Below are 23,183 nucleotides of genomic sequence, written 5' to 3' on the forward strand. Positions count from 1 at the left end.
AGCATGGGTAAGAATAAATATTAAGTTCATTATAGAGAACCAACAGAACAGTGCATCACTGAAGTACTTATAATGCTTCAATTTAAAACAAAAAGAAAAAAAAAAAAAGCAAACCCTCTTGACTGTGCACTCACTTAAATCAGTTTGGCCCAAATTTGGACCTCACATGGATGGACACTGAATATTTTGGGGTGAGGGAAGGCTCATTACTTATAAGGCTATTGGACTTCTGCAGGAATACAAATGTATGCCATTAAGATGGTTCTCTTAATCCAAAGATGAGGCTTTCCCATGTTTCAAGCCACCTTGTAATTGATTCTACTACATAAACCCTGGTAAGAACTATGTAATATCACACTTACGCAGTAGAGATGCACCATTTCTTCTGTCAGAAGAGTTACTGCATCCAAAGGCATTGTAAAACATTTGATTCAAGGTTTATTCCATTAGGAAAAAGAATTTGGTATAAGAAAAGTAGAATAGCAATGGAAATATCTTTTGGGAAAAACTTTTAAGACTCTCTACTTTATGGCAAAGATGTATTTGCTAGTTTTCAAAAGTAAAAATTGCATTGGTAGGATATCAAAATGTTTACATCTTGAAAAGGCTTTCATCACAAAATTCTGTTCTCAGTTGAACAACCTAAGGAAACCATAAGAACATTAGGAATTCAATGCTGAAAACAAGTATTGCTGTAAGCATATTGTTTGGGATGCAAGAGATGATCCATGTACTGGCATTAGATTTTAGGTAATGGTTTGTGAAGACCACTCACCTGAAGAAAAGACTATCAACAAATGCCAATTCCATTTCCAGAGGTCTCATTTCAATTTACTGATGCTGTGACAGTACAAAATCTTTATCAGTTGTCTAAATTCCTGTCAGTTTTTTGTCCTTTATTGTGATCCTACAGCTTTTTGGAAAGGTTAATTCTAATCAGCTAAGAAATCTAAACCACACTGCTAGAGTGTATCAACATCTGTCTAAACATATTTTCATGTCAAGTTTTAGTTTTTTTCTGTTTTGAAGTTTGTCAGACACACTATACAGAATATTTTCTTTCATTTTCCACATTTCTGTTCCTATGCACAAAGACATGAAAAGTGACCAGACAGTCAGTCTGAGTTTATGGAGTCAAGGATTTGTTATGTTATGGAGTCACAGGCTCAGTCATCAGGACTAACACAGAAAACATTACATGATTTTCACGTTGCGTTAACTTCTTATATTTTTATTGCATAATTTTATTCTTTCTCTTGTGAAGGAATAAAGGTTTATGCATCTGGAAATCTAAATGATCAGTATTCCTTGCACTGCAGTTTGAGAGAGTAGGATAGCTTTACTTCAGATTATCACTAGCTGCCCATTCAACCAAGACAAAAAGCCTAAGAAAAACTACCCAGTAACTGACATTTGAGCTCAGAAAAGAACAGAAAAAACAGATCAGGAGATAGGAAAAATAAAGATTGCTAAGAGATGATTTACAGACATTCAGTGAGATGTATGGCAACATTTAAATTCACATTTATAGATTGTTTACATCAGAAAGGCACTACAGCATCTACAGAAAGACAGTACAGCCTCTACAGTTTTGGGCATCTTGTCTACAGAACGGATTGTAAATATGCAAATATAACAGACCAAACAAATAAAGGATACTGGTATATCCTTTCAAGGAACAGATTCTGCTATGATCACAGGATAATTTCTATAACACATAACATGACTTTAGGAGGAGTAGGGGGTTTTGTGGTTTCTGAGTAAGATACACTGTTGTGTCACTCAGTTAAACATCTGGCAATAACAACATAGCAGATCATAATACTTGTAGTATTTTTTGGGCAGCACAGTTGATTACTGAAATATCATGTTAACTTGCCTTAGTGCAATCTGGGAAGCTTAAACAACAGGAATAGCCTGTAGGCAAGAAACTAAATTAATTAATGTTTATGCTTATGTTCCATATACCAAGAGAAAAATACAAAATATATGCATCATATATTTTTTAATTTGAGGAACGGAAACAAAACATCATAACTTTCTTCCCATGGCAGATGCCAAGCTGCATTGTTTGCATACCAGTGCCACCAGATCAGATAACATCATTATTTCATGAAGCAGAAATGGAATTGCCAAATGCCACAATGTTACCTAAAGCACAAAAGAGGAGTCCAAAATGATAATATCATTTCATAAATGCTCTTGAGAAGGGGCACTTTTGTTTATCTCTGCACTTGGGAGAATTTTGGAGAAAGGCAAGATATAAAAAATAATTTAAATAAAGGAAAATACATAGTAATTCTAACAAATAAAAAATTGGGTTTCTATATTAGGTTTCCTGAGAAAATGCAGTCTGTTTACAATACCCATAACATAACATATGTTCAGCAGCCATCAAGTCAGTCCCACTGCCTTGAAGAACTTGTCAAGGCCAAGAATGTGGAGGAAGTTGAGGCTGAGGTCACCGTCAGGAAGATGTCAAGGATTTTGCTCCACCATTATGAGGAAATGTTTTTATGTTCCAAGCCTAAGTGGGCTGTAGACTGATCTACCCCTCAGAAATACAATTATCCAGAAATGAGAGTAGGGTTTGTTATTTTTTATATTGCCTCTAATAAACCATACCAAACTGGCTTTTGGACAGCCCAGGCACTCATTAGTACAACTAAGGAGAAATCTGACTTGTGAGAGATCGGTTCTTTTAGGCATACTAGAGTTTTTTCAACACACATAATCATTCACCCTTACCTAGCATATATATGCAAGACAAATTCATGGTCAAGTCTATCGTTTAAGCAGCATAACTAAATAAAGACTAAAGATTTATTGTGTTTAAATGACATGAAACCTCACCTCAACAAAATGATACCCTGATTTTGGCTTTGACAGGAATATTTGCTTCCTGTGGGAGATCGTATTCTAACATCAACCATGGACTGCATCCATGGCTGAGCAATCTTGATAGAAAAGGATGGTATGCATAGTTGGAATTTTATTCCTGGATACTGAAAGATTAAATCAGAAAAGTCTCTTCAAATGGGTTTTTGATTTTGAGATTTCAGTTAGCTGTTTTAAGAGAATTTACACATTTAACTGATGCAAATGCATTCAGAACTGTGGAAAACTGAGCAGCAATGTTGTAAAAAAATTAGACTTATTTTTCTAAACCATGTTGTATAGAAAAGTTCCTCACTCCCACTCACATCAGGAGTCATTTTTGTCATTGGCTGTGACTAGGAGTAAGAGTGGGTCTTAAATGGGTAACAGATTGGGAGGACAAGGCTAATTAGTGATGTGTGCTAAATATTTAACCATGAAGAGAAATGTTAAGACCTTTTTTACTTTGTCATGCTGTGCAAAGCAAACCACCTCACATTTAGGATGTTTAATTCAATTTGTGTTATGCTACTGATGATTATGAAATGCATTTTGAAGAAGTTTGTTTTATCTTGTCCTGTAAGTGCAGAAAACATACAGAGACTTATTTCCTACATGAAAGTACAAATAAAAGTAGAGACAGACTTCATGAATGCTACAAAAGAAAACCATATCTAATGAAAAGAAAAATTCAGCACATATTTAAGCAGATTTAAGAATTTAGGTTTTTATAGTATCATTTAACAAAATAGCACCATCATTCTTCTTGGTTGGAACAGCTAGAATAAAAAATGAAAACAGTATTTTCTCTTTATTTGACATTTAATGTATTACTTTTACACCTGTGTAGATACACCTCACACATACATCTTCCTATTAGCAAAGGACTAAATAGGGATTTCCTTTATTATCATTTCAAATAAGAGAAACAGGAGACTGTATTTGACTAAAATTCCTGACCGCGTAGTGTGGTTTGTTTGTTTTATATATATGTATGTAAAGCCAAAGTGGAAAAACTTTGCTGAATATTCAAGAGAGTACAAATACGTAAAGACATATAGCACTATTTATAGCATTCTTGTGATATAATTCCTACCTCTTTCTCACATGACCTTCAAATGTATCTGTGAGCCTAAGAAAAGGTTCAGTGTAAATTTATTGCTCAACAATATTAAATGGGTCTTTTTTTCCATCACGCATGAGATTCCACTCCTACAGTACTACAGAACGACACTATGCCCTTCCAGAAGTGCTCTAAAGCATAGTGACACAAAGTGCCCTTCTGGGCTTTGCTGACCTAGCAGATTTCTCTTCCTAGTAAAAGTGCCTAACTGAAATACTTTGAAACCATTATGCCCACAACAAACAGGCTTAAAAGGTGTTTCCATTGGGGATTTAGTAGATAGTTAATTTTATGTTCCCATCTATATCCAGTCAATGTAGGACCAACATTTATTTATCAACATAGTTTCAGATTTTCATCTTACAACATATCTCTGGAATTTCAAATTAACACAAATAAAACAGGCAGTAAATCCATCCTTTTATTTTATTTAAGCTATTGAGCTGTCTTCTGGATCTAAATTCAGTATTCATTTACTTTCTTCTTATCTACTGCAAAGATATTGGAAATAGCTTAAGAGATATAATGAAGGTACCATTATAACAGGTTATCTACACTGTAATTGCCCAAGGGACAAACTGGTAAAGTAACTGGAAGTCAACAAAGCAATTCAAAACTAAGTTGTTCGGATACACATTATGTATGCTTTATATTTACCTTCATTTTTCTTGATGGTGAAGTTTGGATTGTTGACCATTTCAGGAAGAAGACTGTACAGGAAATAGTGCCCGTTTTTAGGATCGTCTTTGTCGATGGCACTGACAATCTGAATTACCTGCAACAGAAATCTCTCTCATTAAGTATTCACACACCTGATAAACACAGTATTGAAAAAAACAGTCCATTCTATTGGACACACTCTCATTTGTCTACATGTTAGATTAAAAATGCTAATTTATGATCTTGCAAGGCTTTTACAGAGCTTAGACTGAAAGTCTGGGGAACAGGGACTATCTGGCCCATTTAAACTGTTTCCAGAACAAGAAGACAGGGAATAAGGAGAGACAAGTACATAAGAAAGGCCAGTAAAAACTGCTGCTGATTTAAGCATGTAATTATTACTCACCAATAGAGAAGGAAAACTGTTTCAGAAACACTCATGATGCTTATGGTACTCTTTCTTTCTATAGCCATGCTTCTCACTGGACCGGAATGTATAACCTATCTTTAATCCTTTCTCCTTTCTGCCCCAGCCATTCTTTACTTAATTGAAGAAATTTATTTTTTCTTTATTAACTTCTGGTGTAAAGTTTTATACCACAAATAATCTGAACTGAAATAAAAAATAAATTATCTAAGTATATATATATATATATTTTCCCCCCTTAATTTTAATGAAACCTCAGTTATTCCTGTGCTAGGAACATAGGTTTGTTCTAAAATATCATTATTAACAAATGATTCCCAGAATAATGCAGAGAACTAAGGTTAGAAGAGGAGAGAGTGTTCGGATAGTCTGAATAACTTCAAATAATCAAATAACTTTGCATGAAGCACTTCATACAATTTATACGACCAACTACAGTATCTGTAGTGTATTTACATCCATTTATTTCTTTTACCTCCAACACTACTTAGAAAGATACTGCAGCTGATCATCTTCAAATCTTAAAAAGATGCACAGGAATATGAAAGGAAGAAACATTTTTTTCAAATACTCATGAGGTTTTATGTTGTTGGGTTTTTTTTTTTAAATATTTGGTGCAAATACTTTTGATTCCAACTATTTTCCAGATAATTAGAAACAAACTGTGGATCCAGATCCCACACTCAGTGCTGAATTTCAGTAGTATGAGGCTTATAAGAAATGTAATGAGAATTATTGACCTTTCCCATGTCCATTGAATTCAGTAACATTTTTGTCTTATGTAGTCAGTTTTGTAATGCCTAAAGCCACTGACCAATAACTTCTTGGACAATTAAATTCAAATTAGGAATCACTACAAATTTCATTTTTAAAGTGCAGAGTAAGAAATAGAAACAGGGTTCGATGCTATCCAAATTCATTACTTCATACTTTAAATTTTCAATGCTTCACTAAGAAACTTCTAATAACTAATATTTTATACTGGTTTTACTGGAGAGAAAAGATTATCAATCTTTCTACATTACATATACAATAATAGTCAATTTCCCATTCTTTCTTCTCTGTTTTTCAAGAGTCAAAGAAAGAATAAAATCTTACTAGATAACCACAAAGAGCAACATCTTACCATAAATATTTGAAATTTTGTATGTAAAGAGATGTTTGAACAGGTATTGATATAAGCACACATAATTTGTAAGACAACCTAGCAAGCAAGTTGAGGCAATTAAGATAGGTCAGATTTGTTCTAAAAGTCTACTGGAAAAAGGTTTAGATTGTTTAAATACCACTGAAATAGTTTGGTGGGGTTTTATTTATTTATTTTATTATATCTGCCAAGGTGGAAACCTTGATTGATATGATTTCCAATACAATGTATTAGAAGAGATGGATAAAAAAAGGCCTTCTTTTGCTTAAAGAATTAGGTCTCCAATTCTACACAGTGTGAAAAAACATGAACAGCTAAAAATTATATAAGCAGATGTTTTAAGTCCCACTGCAGAGATGGACCTATTTACAGATGTGGAACATTTTCAGATTTTTCTTTGCAGAGGAGTAAGGTACCAAACTATCCACATGCATTGGGCCCAGGGTTGGACTAAGTACTAGTAATTCTGCATCACAGGGAAGCGCAATTTAGAAGGAATCCCGAACAAGTGTCTTTAGACAGATCTATTATATAATTGTTCCACTTTTCAAACACTGCTAGAATGAGAAAGCAACAGGGAAAAAGGACAACGGCACAGTGAAGTTTGGAAGGTCAACTGCACATAATAGGTGCAGTTTATCAGATAGTTATGCAATTTTATCTCTGCTGGCTACATAACTGTTAATTCTTTCCAGCACTATGTAAGAGAGTTGACTGTAAAAATTCACTTCATTGTCACCAGATTTTCAATTAATATACACAAAGAACAGTAGCCAAAAGCATTAGTAATATGAGTATTCAGGTCATGGACATTTCATGAAATAAGCTTAGAATATCATCTAGATTGGAAATTTTCAAGAAACAGAAACCAAGTATATTATTTGTCCTTTTTTTTTTTTTTTTCTTTCCCCATGAACTACAGATACCTCTTAATGTTCTATAGAATTCTTTCTTATATTTCAGTTCTTTCCAGCCATTCCCATCATTGTTTGTGAAACCATTCTTTCTCTGAAAATGCACCAAAAATTATATGCAAAAGACAGGCTTAGTGGAATATTACATTTGTTGTGTTACATGCACACATCAAGGAATTAGGAGTTAGTGTTCCCATAGCAACCTTATTTCTTTGTGTATTTGCATTAAAACAAGCTCTTAAAAAAAAAAAAAAAGACGGCTAATATATATACAGCGATACAAAGCTCTTGTATCTTTTACTCCATAGGGGTGAGAAAAGTCCAGTAATTCTCATTAACACATTTTTATTAGTATGCTGATGAGCACACTTTATTGCTCAGTGTTGTGCGATTATGTAATGAAACACTATTGAAGTAATTCTCCGACACTTAAACTGTGGTTCATAACATGGTAGAGAATCTTCCAGGGCTGACCTGCCTTAATGATCACTACAGATATTTTTTCTTTCCTAGTAATTACATGCATAATGGAGGTGTTCCATATATAAAATTGGTCAATACTAGTAACAGCGAAAACAATGACTGACTTTTTTCACTAAGTATCCATAACTAGAGTGAAAGTTAAGAGCCCTTTGTCTGTTCAATCTTGACTTTTCAGAAATTCTTCCATGTAAAATTTCAACTATGATGTTGTATTAAAAATTCATGCTTATACTTGATTCTGTACATATATTTAATAGAAACATAATAAATCAGCATATTTTGCTTAACAGGCAGCTCTGGATTGAAATGAATAGTTAAGTGATCCCCTAGGACAACTCTGCATTATGGTCTGCAGATTTGCATTGCATTTCTATAAAACCTCGTGTGCCTGAAATAATATTTATAAAAGATCACCAGTATAATCATAATGATGTAGAAGGATAAATAGAAAAACAAAGTTCTTATCAATGTACTGTAACTACCTATATGCAATTTTAATACATGATGCCGTTTAAAAGCCTTTCCCTGCAATGCAACTTGTTAACCTAACTTAGAATGGTTCCTTACCATTAGTAAACTGTTCCCTTCTGTTACTAAAGATGTTCTTCCAGGTGTGAAAAAAAAAACACTTTTGCAGTTACATGGGAGTTCATGGTTCTTTCTGAATTACTTTGTAGACTCGTAATACCATAAACAGCAGACTCACAGTGGAATTTTAACTTTGCCTTTTCAGCTAAAGCCAGCCCTTTACTGCTAGAACCTGCATTTTGCTGTTTGAATGAGCTTTGGCTCTCCAGAGAGGCAAAGATCTATCTGAAGATTTCTTCCATTAGAAAAAGGCAATTCTATTAGGGGAACTGAATAAAACAGAGACAAATTGCAAGACTGGAGGAACATTGTGCTCAGTTTTTATATTGTTCTAGTTTAAACTGGCTTGAGCACTGACACATCTTTGTCTGTGCTACTTACATGTTTGAAAATTTTCTAGCTTTGTTTTGAGCAAGCAGCACTTCTGGAAAAGTCTGGGTATGGACTAGGGAACAGTGAGTGTGGCACTTTTCTTACTCAACAATACAGACACTCTTTTCTAGGAATATTGGAAAATAATTTAGCTGGGCTGGAGACAAGTAAACTGTACAGCTACAGCCAGCAAAACCATGAACGTTCTGGCTTTATTAAGTGGAATTATGCAATAAAGGGAATGATATGAAAAGGCATGAACTGGTTTATGGTTAACTTAGACATACTTTAAAAGCACATTCAAATACTTTTTTTTCCCCCCTTAAAACTGACAAAAAACATTTCAGACAGCTTCCTGTTGCGTGTAAAAATGTGCAACAAGCACTTAAATATGTGTGTAGACAAATATACTTCCTCCTCCTGTCCCTTTCCTCTCCTACTAGCTGTAGTACCCTCTACTGCTAGAGGTAGATTAAAGCAAAGAAAATGCATCTGGCAACGTTATACATCAACAGTTTTTAATACATTCTGTCACATCACCAGCAGCTGCACTTGCCACTTGCAATTATATCAGAACCTAAAATAGAACACTTAGAAAGTGAACTGGAATAGATGGTTCAATATGTTTAGGGGCTGCAAATAAGGTTTCATAAAAGGTTCAAATGTAATCTCCCTTATGGTAATTCAAATTTGATTTAAATTTAGATCTAAGTTGAAATGCAAATGTAAATAGATTGGAATACCATAACACAATTGCCCCTTTTCTGCACTTGTAACATCAAAGTTTAAACTTTGGCGAACTATCCTAATTAGGCTTTTGTTATTATGTAAGAGGGTAGCATCTTTCACATATTAGCTATTTCATAGCTGAGATATATTTAAATTTTTAACACTTCATCTTGACTAATTAATATGATTTCTTCCAAAATTTTAATATAGAATAATAAGCATAAGAAAAACCAATCAAGCAGTGTAGATAATTTTTGAATGATGACTTAAATTTAGAACCTAACCTTGGTGATTCTTCTGGACTGGTTACTGTTCCAATAATGTTATTTGTTTAAAACACAGAATAAATTACAGGATCACTGCCACCTCATCCATGCTGGCAGCCAAATATTTAATAACCATCTGTAAAGTTCACATAGGATTCATGCTCAAGAGTGACATCTGCCATCAGATCAAGAGTGTAAGAGATGATGGGAAGATGAAGGATATCTTGGTTTAATGAAAGTTTTCTGTAAATGCTTAAACAAAAGCCCCTTTTACCAGCTGACTCACAATCATTTATTTTATTTTTTTACTCCAAAATGATACGTGAACAATTTTTACCATCTCTTTAAACCACCTGAAATTTGATAGAAATACCTAGATATATTCAGAAAACACTGTGCGACACAGCTTTCTGATTTTAGGGAGGCTTACTGAGTCCTGGATAAAGGTATACTCATTAGAATACAATATATCCTAGAAAACTTAACTTCTCAGCATCTGAAATCCACCCTGCGCGAAACAAAAACCCACTTTGAGCTAGAGGAACTTAAGTACCAACCATAGCATAACTGTCTGCCCATAAGGGCACATTTCAATAATCTGCTTTTCAGTGGTTAGAGAGAAAGTTCATTTCTTAAATTACACATTTTTGACACTGTATAAATAAACAAAAAGAGGTCTTAGAAGTCAAATCATCTTCTCTAACAATCCAGTCTTGGCAGAGGTAGGTTGTCATATAGTACTATACAGGATCTCATTTAATACTACTGAAAGAAAATAACTTCAGCTCTATTGTCTGGTAACCTTCTTTGGCGAGTAGTAAATTTAATGCTTAACACCCACACGAGGCACAGGAATAGTTGGTTTAACGAGACTAGTGTCATGTTGTCAGCTGCTGTTTATTTAAATAAAATGTCACAATCTAGAAATAAATTGGAAAGCTTAAAACCAGTGAATTTCTTAAAAACCAGAAACACCCAGTGCTTATCAAGCTGGACAAAAGTTAAATCTGATGTACACTGCATTACTTTCTAAAAGTCTGTACATTTTCTTGAATCTTTATCTCGTAATTTATGTGACGTATGATATATCCTTCCCTACTGCTATACATTTGTCCTTCAAAATGGATGCCTTTCAGGAATTCTGTTTAATTTTCTTTGAAAAAGGCTACACAAGTTAAATCTTGCTTCTGATTATTAGTCTATGGGGCCAGATTGGAGGGCCTAAGGCCACTGAGGGAGCTGGCAGAGGAGCTCACCAAGCCCCTATCCATCATTTATCAACACTCCTGGCTAATAGGGGAGGTCCCAGAAGACTGGGGGTTAGCCAGTGTGACACCCATCTACAAGAAAGGCAAAAAGGAGGATCCGGGAAACTACAGGCCTGTCAGCCTGACCTCGGCGCTGGGGAAGGTCATGGAGCAGTTCATCCTGAGCGCCTTCACGCAGCACGTGCAGGGCAACCGAGGGATCAGGCCCAACCAGCATGGGGTTAGAAAGGCAGGTTCATAAACCTGATCTCCTTCAACAACAAGATGGCCCTCCTAGTAGATGAGGGAAAGGCTGTGCATGTTGGCTACGTGGACCTTAGCAAAGCCCTTGACACAGTCTTCCGCAACATTCTTCTGGAGAAACTGGCTGCCTGTGGCTTGGATGGGTGCACTCTACGCTGGGTTAAAAGCTGGCTGGATGGCTGAACCCAAAGAGTGGTAGTGGATGGAGTTACATCCAGCTGGCAGCCAGTCACAAGTGGTGTTCCCCCCAGAGCTCACTACTGGGGCCAGTCCTGTTTCATCTCTTTATTGGCGATCTGGACAAGGGGATTGAGTGCACCCTCAGTAACTTTGAAGGCAACACTAAGCTGGGGGGAGTGTCGATCTGCTCAAGGGCAGGAAGGCTCTGCAGAGGGACTGAGGCCAATTATAAGAGGTTCCACAAGGAGAAGTGTCAGTTCCTGCATCTGGGTCACAACAACCCCCCAAAATGCTACAAGTGGCTGGAAAGGTGCCTGGCAGAAAAGGACCTGGGGGAGCTGGTTGACAGCCAGCTGAACATGAGCCAGCAGTGTGCCACGATGGCCAACGGCCAACAGCATCCTGGCTTGTATCCAAACCAGTGTGGCCAGCAGGACAAGGGAAGTGATTGCCCTCCTGTACTTGGCACTGGTGAGGCCACACATCAAATGCTGTGTTCAGTTCTGGGCACTGCACCACAAAAGGAATGTTGAGGTGCTGGACTGTGTCCAGAGAAGTGCAGCAAAGCTGGTGAAGAATCCAGAGAACAAATCCTGTGAGGAGTGTCTGAAGGAACTGGGACTGTTTAGTCTGGAAAAAAGGAGGCTGAGGGAGTACCTTATTGTTCTCTATAATTACCTGAAAGGAGGTTGTAAGCAGGTGGGGGTAGGTCTCTTCCAGGTAACAAGCAACTGGACAAGATGAGAAAACTCCAAGTTACGCCAGTGGAGGTTTAGATTTGATACTAGGAAAAAATTCTTCACTGAAAGGGTAGTCAATCATTGGAATATGCTGCACAAGGAGGTCGTGGGAATCACCAGCCCCGGAGGTATTTAAAAATGCTTAGATATGGTGCTTAGGGACATGGTTTGGTGGTGGACCTGGCAGTCCTGGGTTAAAAGTTGGACTTGATCTCAAAGGTGTTTTCGAACCTAAATGGTTCTATCATTCTATGGTATTTTGCTATGTTTATTTCACCTTGTAGAGTGTTGTGTAAGTTCCATTAACAACCCTTATACTTCATTAAATCAAGAAGGAAATAACCCATTAAGCTCTTAGGTTTTTTTTTTGTTTGTTTTTGTTTTTTTTTCCTTTGGGGTGGTGGTGTGTGGGGTGGCAGCGGGAGGGGAATGTAATGAAAAGTTGAACTCCACTTCTCCAACACCCCATCACTCTTTAGATACTTTAAACACAGTTACAATTTACTTCATTTTCCATTGAGTTCTGGTTTGCTTGCTCCACATCAGAGTGGAAACAGAGGGACCTTAAAGACACTCATTATTTTTTTCTGGATATTGTCCCAAGATACCTACCTTCAATTTTAAACCTACATATTTAAAATATTTAAATTTCTAAATTTCTAAATAAATAAATAAATAAATATTTAAATATTTAAAAATAGTTATGTCCATGTATAGAGAGATGTATCACAGAATATGATCATAGGTTTATCTTGAATAAATGTTAAGAGTTGTTAGCATGGACACACAGGCACATATTTTGGGAATAAAGATGGGATAAGATAACAGGGAGAAACTGCACCCCATTCTCACACAGTGAAGTACACAACATAAAAACATGGAGATACTTACTTGTCCAGCTTTCCCATTCTCACATAAAAAAGCTTCATGCTCTGATGCAAACTCAGGAGCGTTGTCATTTACATCAAGAACCTTGATAGCAACAGGCACCCGGGACACTTGACTGTGGTTCCCTAAGAAAAGAAATCAAAGCATGAAAGCTTTGATTTAAAATATATAAGTATGCTTATATTTAATTTAGGACTGATACATAAATGCTTACAAAATAACCATCCTCTTCCTCTCTTCTGTCCTTGCTTAATTGGGTTGTCTTATCTTTAATGGATCGTAGAGTTGGAGCACGAGATAAAGAAGGATGGCTGAGATTTTATGGTTGAAAAGAATAAATAGATCCCTATTGCAAACAGCATTTGTTGGAGATTAGCTCAATGAAGACCTTTCTTGGACTAAATGGGTAAGATCTTTCTTTGATGAAGTTTGTATTGTTTTATTGATAAAGTCCATTATACATGGAAAAAAAGAAGGCTGTAAACAACATAGATTTATTTCTTTGTTTATCTTTGGCAGAACACAGAACATTTTACTCTATTACTTTTCTTACTGCACATCTATTATTTCTTCATTATAAATGCGATTAAGGTGGAGACCCACATTGTGAGAAAGACAGATGATAGACTGACATAGGGATAACTAGATAGTACTTTGGACTATTAAAGCACTACCACTACTGACCAAAAGTATGACCTGTGAACTTCTTTTTTCATTGAAATAAACCACCATTATTTATTACACAGAGCTATTTTGCATAAAACTGTTTACTGTAGAGAGCAGAATAAGCTTTAATGCAAGAAAAGCTAAACCAACAGTTCACATTCTACTTTGAATACATTTCCGTCAGTTGCTGTCTTTCCTTCACTTCAGTGGAGCTAATTTATTTTAAGACATTATTTATAAACACATTAGATTATTTCCCCCAGAGAACAAAAAGACAAGTTCAGTTTAAACTGAGGTGAGCAGTTGATCGGAAGAGTTTAAAAAACCATGTTCTATAGCACATGCATACCTCTACAGGTAACTCAAATACTAGTTTTAAAAGCCGTCTCCTGGTGAGTATTGTTTTACAAGCATAGTAGTTTGTCTTGTTTATATCAACAACAATTTGAAGACCTGCACGCTGTATGAGTTAAGCTCTGGGTCTGACTGGAACTGACCTACCTGGTTTTGCCTAAATAATTGCTGCAGGCAAGAAAGCTGTTACCATAACTCAGGGTATCAACTTACTGACTGTTGTGACAGTTGGCAGCTTCCCAAAGCTGTCATCAGTCTTTGTGGGTTCTATTCTCTGGCAATACAGAACTGGCTTAGGGGAAGGCAGGACAGAAGTTCCTACTGCCTGGTGTTCAATGTACCTCAAACAATAAATGCCTACAAGGTAGAAGTAGGTCAGGCTCCACCAGTGAGCAGGTGGCAACTTGGTGGCAGCCTTACAAGTGGCATAGATGACAAAAGGAGGAATCACTATATACACTGTATTTTTCCTGGTTTCCATCAACATTAATTGTGCTGTAACCTAATCAAACCCTCCCTCTTGCATCTTGTATGCTAAAGACAGTCATAAGTTTTGAGGCTCAACTTAGAAATCTAAATGTGTAAATTTCAATTGCTCTGCTAACATTACTTTGAAATAGCATAAAAATAACTATTTCAAAAGACACAAAGTCAAGCTATCACCAAATGTACTAGTACTATAAACAAAGGCTTTATGTTTGCTGGGTAGCCTGAAATATTAAAATTCCACTTGTACAGGATATTGAAGATTACAACACATCAGACAGAGTTTTAGTTCAGGAAGAAAAATGTTGCGGAAGAAAAAGAAATCCCCACCAAGATATTGCAAGAGTAATATTTATGTCCATTTTGCATCATATGGTCTTATTTCTTAACAGGTGAGGTGAACACTAATGCCCGGAAATAACAATGTACTTGAAATCACATAAAAGCTAACATGCAAATAATGAATCCCAAACATTTTAAACACTTTTTTTCCCTCTAACTTGATAAAAATACAGACAATGAATCTTGAGCTTATCAGAATTCTCAGCAGCAGTGTCATATTTAAAACTAAAGATTTACTTTTATCTAAATTAATGAAATGATGGCAGTTCAAATTTTAAAGACATTACAGAGAAATGTAATTAATTAGATAAGCTTCTAAAGAAATTATTCATGTCCCTTGTGACTGCCCCCAAAATGTTTGTCTTTCATCAGAAATACAAACATTAAATTTAAAGATATTATAATTAGAAACTTGATGAGAATTCATTTAAAAAATTAATTTACTAAACACAAGAGAGACCCAACTGGTTTGGAAATCTCCAAACAAGGGGATATCCACCGCCTATTAGGGTTCTTGTGACTACAATGAAATTTGTTGTTGAGAAAGAGAGAGAGGGATGGAAAGGGAATTTTATCTACTGCTTGTACTGACCACCACACTGATTATATTGTATTATTTCATCATTGCAAACTTTTCAATGAAATTTCACTTTATGCTAATTTTCCCTGTAAATAAAAATCACCCTCAGTATACCTGTGCCAGCAATTTAATGCATTCTCACTAAGAAAATCCAGATTTCACTTGTCGATGAGAACACTGTCAAGATAAAATAGTTTCATCTGTCCATTTTCATACTTTCAATATCTGCAAACTTCTCAGTGGTAAAAGATGTATGCAGAGGATGTCCCTCTCCCATGTAAATCCATCTTTGTTAGCAGTGCCCAATATCCTTGAGATAAAAGTAGAAAGTGATTGAAGTGGATCCACGCTGGTGCACAGACTGTTACGTTTGCATGGGCAACTGTTCTTAATGCAGTTGGGCTTCATACTGATTAGTATTCAATGTTCAGAACATTTCCTCATTTGTACGAAATGGACAGTCAGCTCTTTCAAAATTAGTGACAAAACTGAGTTTTAATTACTTTTTTTGTTTGGGTTGGTTTTCTTTGCCACTGAACCACCCAGTCAATTGAACCAAAGGAGGCTGAGTCTTGCATTTACTGAATAGACAGTAAGACCGGTTGCTTAAGTTCCAGTCAATTATGTAATGGAAAATCATAAAAGAGTTTAAATTTAGAGACTCCTCTTTAAGGAACTAACTGAATTTGTAAATGCTTCATTACCTGTATTTATTGTGATGCACAGTTTAAGAAGACCTGTTGTGAATCTTGAAATACAAGTATTATCATTAGGACTGTCACTTGAGAAGCAATGGCTTGGTTGGAAAATGTAGCACACTGAGGTGCAAAATTAAAAATATTGAGAAAATTTCCCATAGTCTAGTTTACCAAAACTCTATTCAGAGTTAAGGCTGCACGGAAGTTTTTAATTCCAAATACATTCAGTTGGTCATCTGTGGACACCACTGCCACAGCACAGCATGTAACTGTAAGTGACACATATGCAAATTATGTACATAATTTCCTAGAAGTACAGCTCTTCTATTTCTCTGCTGAAGTCTCAATTACTGCACAGTTCTAAGATCCAGTAGTCTGCTGTGGATGAGCACAGCACACACAGAAAGAAAGGAACATCCGGACACATATAAGGAAAGGATGACTCTATATTAAAATAACTAGTGAAATTATTAGTGATAAAAAATACATTTCCTAAAATAATGGAAAGTCGAGGTGAGTTTAGAAATAAATATTGAAAGGTTTACAAGAATTATAAGCACCTAAAAAAGCTCTTCTACTTTTCTCCTCAGTTCTCAAGATTCTATTGGAACATTAAATGCTTGAAATACGCGACTTGCTGGTACTCATCTTTAAATGCCATACCTATTGAAACTTACTCAGGATCAAAAAAGGCTGCAGAGTTTGATACAAAAATGATGCGGTAGAGGAGATAATCAAAGTAAAATTTAAAAAATCCCATTACCAAGCCATTTAGTGTCTCCAAACCTGAAAACTTAACTTTTGGAGGCTTCAGACCCATGCTATTTCTTATTGTGATGAATATATTTCTTCCTTCCTGGGAAAACCCTACACAGCTGAGATGTGTGGGTATCATTGGAAATTCTTAATGCAAAACACTAAGCACTGTTAACATTGTTACTGCATGCAGCAAGTAATACTAGGAGCAACTAAAGCTTATAAATCAAATTTTTGGTCTTATGCCATAACTAACTGAACATAATGCAGCTATTCAACTCCCACAAACACTTAAACACTTTATAAACATGCTTAATATACTTCCCCACTGTCTTTCCTGGACAGATACACATAAAAGTGGTCTTCAAGAGCAAGAATTATTGGATGTACAAAACGAAGTTTATGATTTGTTTAGCCCAAGGAAATCCAGTTTAATCCATTTTTCCTTTATTTAATTAAATCATCCAAAAATCACTTCAAGATTCTCTTTAAAAAGTCATAAGCTGTCTTGCATTTTAACTAAAATTAAGTACCTGAATGGAAAGTAGACTCCTAGAAAATAACATATCTTTTATTATTATTATCACCACATGGCTTGGAAATGGCTATTTCATGCTTCTCTGATTCAGTGAAATTTCTACTATAATAATATTCTAAATTGGAAGTAGAGGAAGTCCTAGCTCTGACAGAGAAGTCAAAACAAAATCTGAATCACTGACTTAAAAACAACAGCTCTTGTTTTACATCCCTTCTATTTCAAATGTACCAGGTTGTATTTTAACAGACCCATTCCCCGTGACTTTATCACGGCTTTATCTGGTGACTTTACTAAGATAATCTAAATGGAGGACAAGTTTATTTCTCCTGTTAGGGTTTATGTAGTTTTCTTCTTTGTGCAATCCTTTACTTATATAACACCACAGTTTATAACAAATTTTTTGCCATATTAGACTGACAAATCAAAAGTCAAGAACCCTGAGAAACAAAGATTCTGTTGTGAAATCAAAATTTATGTTGGAATTTAACTATAGCAATTACATACTGCAGCGAATACTATGTTCATTTGTCTGAAGTGTTGTGTAACGATCTCATTCAAGAGAGACCGAGTGCCTGAAACTGACTCTGAAACTGCCAGGAAAAGACATCAGTAATTGATAATATTTCTTTTAAAAATAACAGAGCATAAGCTATTTCTGAATTAGCATAAAATTCAAGCAACCAAACAAAAAACCCAAATGTGATTGGTCATAATGAAGATTTAAACCCACTCTGAAATTCTTATATTTTTAAACGATGAGAAAATACTAAGAGATGTAGAATATCTATTAAGTAATATAAACATATCAGTGCATCACAAAGGCTTCTGTACAAGTTGCTAAGACAAGAAACAAACACTGTTTCAAAAATAATGTTCCATTTATATTTCTGTCAGCACACTGGTATATTCGAGGAGTACAGATTGTGGCGAGTCTGCATGAACATATGTGTGGGAGGGAGGCAGAAAGTAAAAGATGCAAAAAATATTTCTCAGGTTTGTCCCTTAAGTCATTCTTTGGGATAAAAACAATAATGGAGTTGAAAAGTTTTGTCTGCTTTTAGTAGATCACTTGGATTTTTTTTATTATGGTCTCCAGAAGAAAGGTGAACAGGACAAGAGCAAAGCTATATTACGTTCTATTTTTATTTCGACACTGATAGACTGCCACAGGTTTAACCAAGGACTTGCTCAACATCTTCCACCTCCTTTATTTTCGTCCACTTTTCTACCTCTCACTGCCATGAAAAAGATGTCAGACTCTTGCAAAATGTGTGCTTCCACAGGTGTGGACAAATGCAGAGCCACACATACCCACTATCCTGGTGGAGCACAAGGAGTGTATTTCAACTGTATATCCTGGTGGACAAGGAGGAGGGGAAACTGAGGACAGACCACTTTTTCAAGTCCTCAAATTCAAAGCTGCATTTGTAGTTAAGAGGTTTCCAAAATTCAGCAACTCCGTCTGTAAAGAGGTGGCTAACATAGGCTACACACACCTACCTTTAATCAGTATATAAGATGCATAGCTTGGGACTGAAGGACAGATTATACTTTCAGGTTGCTGATAATACCAATACAATCACAAAAAAAGAGTACAATTTCTGTGTTAGATGGAAAAGCCATGCCAGAAAATGGTAATAAAGAAAGCCATATTCTTCAGGCCCTGCCAAAGTTTTCACTCATGTTAATTTTCTGTGGTGTTTTCTTTTTTTTGGCTTAATATGCATAAACCACAAAAATTGTCTAATATAGCCCAGAACCAATGATAATTTTGAATCAATTACCTAAAATCTGCAGAAAAATGAAACATGCCTGCAAAAAGACCAAACAATTTTTTTTTCTTTTTTTTATCAGTGACATTACACCCCTGCCCTGAGTTCTTTGCTTGCCATTGTAGTAGCAAAATAGCGTAACCAGACTATGTTGGTACACACTTTTCTCTTTCACTTCAAGGCCTGATTGAGCTTCTACTGAAGTTAGTCAGATCTCTTCTACTCTGGAAGTTTAATCTAGTCCTTGTCCTTAATACTACATTATCTACTTCCTACGTTCTAAATAAATTTTTAAAATGTAAATACAATTTAAATTAAAATGAGGACTTCAGCTGGGTACTTTGTTAATTTCAAAGTGTCAACACTGATTTATAAAACTTGATAATCAAACTATGCTTTTAAAAAGTTAGTATATTCCTTTCATACAGATACAAATCATATTGATGGAATGAGTGAACCTTCATTTTGCTTACCTGAGGGCAGGCTACAATTTGACATTCAAATACAACCTCTGTTATTTCTCATACCATCAAGCTGCGCAGTTATTCAGCAGCCTAACAAACAGTTACTCTGTAATCACCTCTGATACTCTGAATTGAAAGGTCCATTTGCAAACCTGGGAAATGGCTGCAATTTTTTGCAGAAGTATCACATTTTATTTGGTGTATATGCACAATATTGTCTTGTCTGAGTGCACAGACAAATCAAAAGGGCTTGGAAAGGCAAAACTAGATGGGAAAACCTAAATATCCCCTCAAATGTAGTTTGCAGCTGTGAAGAGGGTTTCTTCTACCATAAGCCTGGTTGTAAGGGAAAATCAAAAGACACCGTTCTGTTTAAACTTAGTCATGCACTGTAAGAAAGGAAAAGCTGTCTGCTGCTGCACTGTGATTGAGAATCAGGGTAAGCAAACTGTAATTTTGCCCTTGAGGGAGCAGAGGATGCTGAAACCAATTCATATCCACCTTAGAGCTGAAGGGGAATGGGAACTATAGGAAACCCCACCCCTCGTGCCACCCTCCCAAAAAACCAACAACCCAGAAACTCAAGGGTTTCTTGTTATGACAAACCACTTTGAATGGCACTCTCCCTTTAAACACAATGTTCATGTTTTGAAAAATCCATTAGTGTCACCACATCCTATTCATTTTAATGGACTCCAAAAAGAAAATGCTAGAAGACATAGTAGATCTTAGTTGCACTAAGTAACACATGAATACTTCTCACAGGTAACCTACATATTGCATAAGAGCGTGATTAGACTGCATGGGATATGCACTAGGAGGGAGAACTGGGGATATTAAAGAAGGGGAAACAAAGGGATGAGGTGAGGTTTGCAGAGAGTTAAAAGGGGCATCCTAATCAGAAACTGTAGCACCTTTTCAATATTGGAGTAGCAATTAGGGCTACTTGTCAGAAGCTCTGGATGCAAACAGCATGTCCTTAGAGACTGTTCTTCTGCATATCTAATTCTGACCGCAGTGAGCTTTATATTCATAGTGACACCTAATCAAGACATATGTGACACATCAATATGAGTAAACAAATACATAATTCAAAATAAATTATTAGCATAGCTGCTTGAGCGGGTTGTATTGGAAGCTGCTATAGTCATGTCACTTTTATGACAATGAAAACAATTCTGCTTTATTCACAGATCCTAAGTAAATTCTTAAGGGAAAAAAAATAAAAAAAAGTACGCTGTCAACATCCTTCCACCCACACATCTATCCAGAGACCAAACTGAAACAAAAGCTGGCAGAAAACAATCTGTATTTCTGATACAGTACTGTGTTACTGAGTCTTATTTGTCTCTAACGAGGATGCAAGTCAAAATGTATTTTGCAGTTATGTTGCTTTCAGTAAATGAACTGTTATGTATTTCAGTGGTTATGAGGGCAAAAATCAAAACATGGTTTAAGTTTTAGCAACTATCAGCAGCTGACTTATAAACTATAAAGAAAGGCAAACTAGAAAGGTTTGAAGCTACATTTTTTGCAAAAAAATCAATGCAAAACAAACAAAAAAATACCTAACTTCAAGAATAAGCAATAACAAACCAGCATTTGTAATTTCTGGAAACATCTGCAACTAGGAAGCGGTATTCTGTTGACTCATCATTTTACCAAAAGTCAGAGTCTAATAAAAGCTTTTGAAAAAAGTTTTTTCCCGTTCCTTATGGCAGCTACCAATAAGAAGGAAAAGAGTTACGAAAACCGAACCACAGAAAAGCATAGGGAGCCACATCTTTCTGTCGTCTTTATCATTCACACTGTAATAATGACAGCATCATGACATGCTACTGAATCTTTACTTGTGGATCACAGCACCACAAAACCTAATCAGGATTCAAGCTTTTCTGAGGCATTGTAATGCCGTAACTGTTGTGAGGAAGTAACAGGTTTCAATTTCTAAATAAAACAATGAGAAAAAAATCCAGGCAATAAAAAGTTGCCATTAAGTGACAGAAAAGGATTTACCGCAAAAAAAACCAACCCACCCCAAAACCCCAAAACAACAACAACAACAAAAAAAACCCAAACACCAGTGAACGGGCAGGAAGGAAACTGATTGAACAAAAGTTTTAAGACACAACAAAGTTCCCAGGGCGTGATTTGCTGCTGTGTTGCTCAACTCCAGCTTAATCAAGGGAGTTGCACTACCATAAAACAGTCAGGAATCTGGCCAACACTTTAGAGCAATTATATTGTTAATATGCTAATACATCATGCATATTAAAATGTTATAAAATATTGACTTAGATATGCAAGGTTTTATTGTCAATTATATTTGGCTATGAAATTTTATAATGACTAGCAGCAGTAATAATAACAATAAGCAGACTGATTGAGGACAAGATGCCTGGAATATTTTGATTATTTTTTTTTAAACAATTTAATGACTGAAATAAAACAATTAATAGCTCAAATGAAATCCATCCTTTACTGATGGACAAAAATCAAAATGCTTTAACAAATGTTTTTTATTAAACAACAGCTTATTATAGAAGTATTTAAATGTCATTCTTCTTAGAGCTTATATTCCCTTTTGGTACTGATTTTCTCAACAGTGCAATTTAATACTCTTATGTTTCTTTCACAGAAAAAATATTGCCGGATATGCTGGATTTGAATCAGGTTCTAGGAGTTTAACATCAAACTATTCTTTTTTGCATAACTTCAGCAATAAGCAAAAAGATCTCCCCAGCATATCAGCATGTATCTTTAAAAAATTCTCTCTGTTTTTCAGCCAGAAAAGACTGTCATTCTTTGCTTATCCAGCAACTTTATTAGAAGCTCAATGCATGCTACTCTGAGTAGTGTCTTTATTCTAGAAAGATATGTGCTTAAAGAAGATTGGCTGAAAAGAAACTCAGTTACAAACCTCTGTTTTGACCTATTCTCATGCTTCAGCCCTACAGAAAAAACAGCGGAGATTTTAGACAGTCACATTCCACTTAGAAGTAAATGGATTCAGCTTATCAACTCGATGAATACTACACAGCATTTTTAAGATCAGTCCTATTTTCTTCAGAAATTCTAATTCAAATGTTCAAAGCGCAGATGGCCAATTGTTAGTTGTTCAGTTTAACAGTGCACTCATTTTGCTAATATGCATATCGTCAGTTTAACCATGCCTCCAGTTTTCTCAAAGTAATTAACAAACATACTTCACATGAATTAGTCAAGTATGTTTTCACTAACAACCCCTGTATGCCTTACTTGAATCCTTATCTGTTTTGTGCCCCAGAAAGCCTTATTCCTTTCTCAAACACCACCTAGTATCCTAACATTTTGTGTTTTCAGCTTTGAATGGTGTTCTCAATTCCAGTATGTTTCTGTGAAATCAACATTAGCAAACCTAGATCTAAGATGTCTAGCCTGGCTTTATAATGCCCTGAAACCAGAAATAAAAGAAATTAGACTGCTCATGCAAATCTCTATCGTTTTCCTTGCCATAATTATGTTTATTACCTCCTCTAACTTTTTCTAGCACTATATTACTCAGATGCTTTATTCACAGCTGCCTTACATGCTTCCCTCTGAAATCACAGGTTGCTAACACTTATTCAGCATCCCATACCTG

At 35.6% G+C, this 23,183-nt stretch overlaps 1 protein-coding gene across 4 annotated transcripts in view; it reads right to left on the reverse strand.

Annotated features, from left to right (window-relative positions):
• Positions 1 to 23,183, reverse strand: part of CDH8 (cadherin 8) — a 214,158-nt gene that overhangs the window by 21,148 nt on the left and 169,827 nt on the right. For all 4 annotated transcript variants that reach the window (XM_037409396.1, XM_037409398.1, XM_037409397.1 and 1 more), the window contains 2 exons: positions 12,909 to 13,030; positions 4,658 to 4,775 (listed from right to left, as the gene is read on the reverse strand). In XM_037409396.1, the coding sequence (XP_037265293.1) occupies positions 4,658 to 4,775; positions 12,909 to 13,030 (240 nt within the window). The remainder of the gene's footprint in view (positions 1 to 4,657; positions 4,776 to 12,908; positions 13,031 to 23,183) is intronic.

Source organism: Falco rusticolus, chromosome 15, assembly GCF_015220075.1.
Source record: "Falco rusticolus isolate bFalRus1 chromosome 15, bFalRus1.pri, whole genome shotgun sequence".
Taxonomy (NCBI): domain Eukaryota; kingdom Metazoa; phylum Chordata; class Aves; order Falconiformes; family Falconidae; genus Falco; species Falco rusticolus.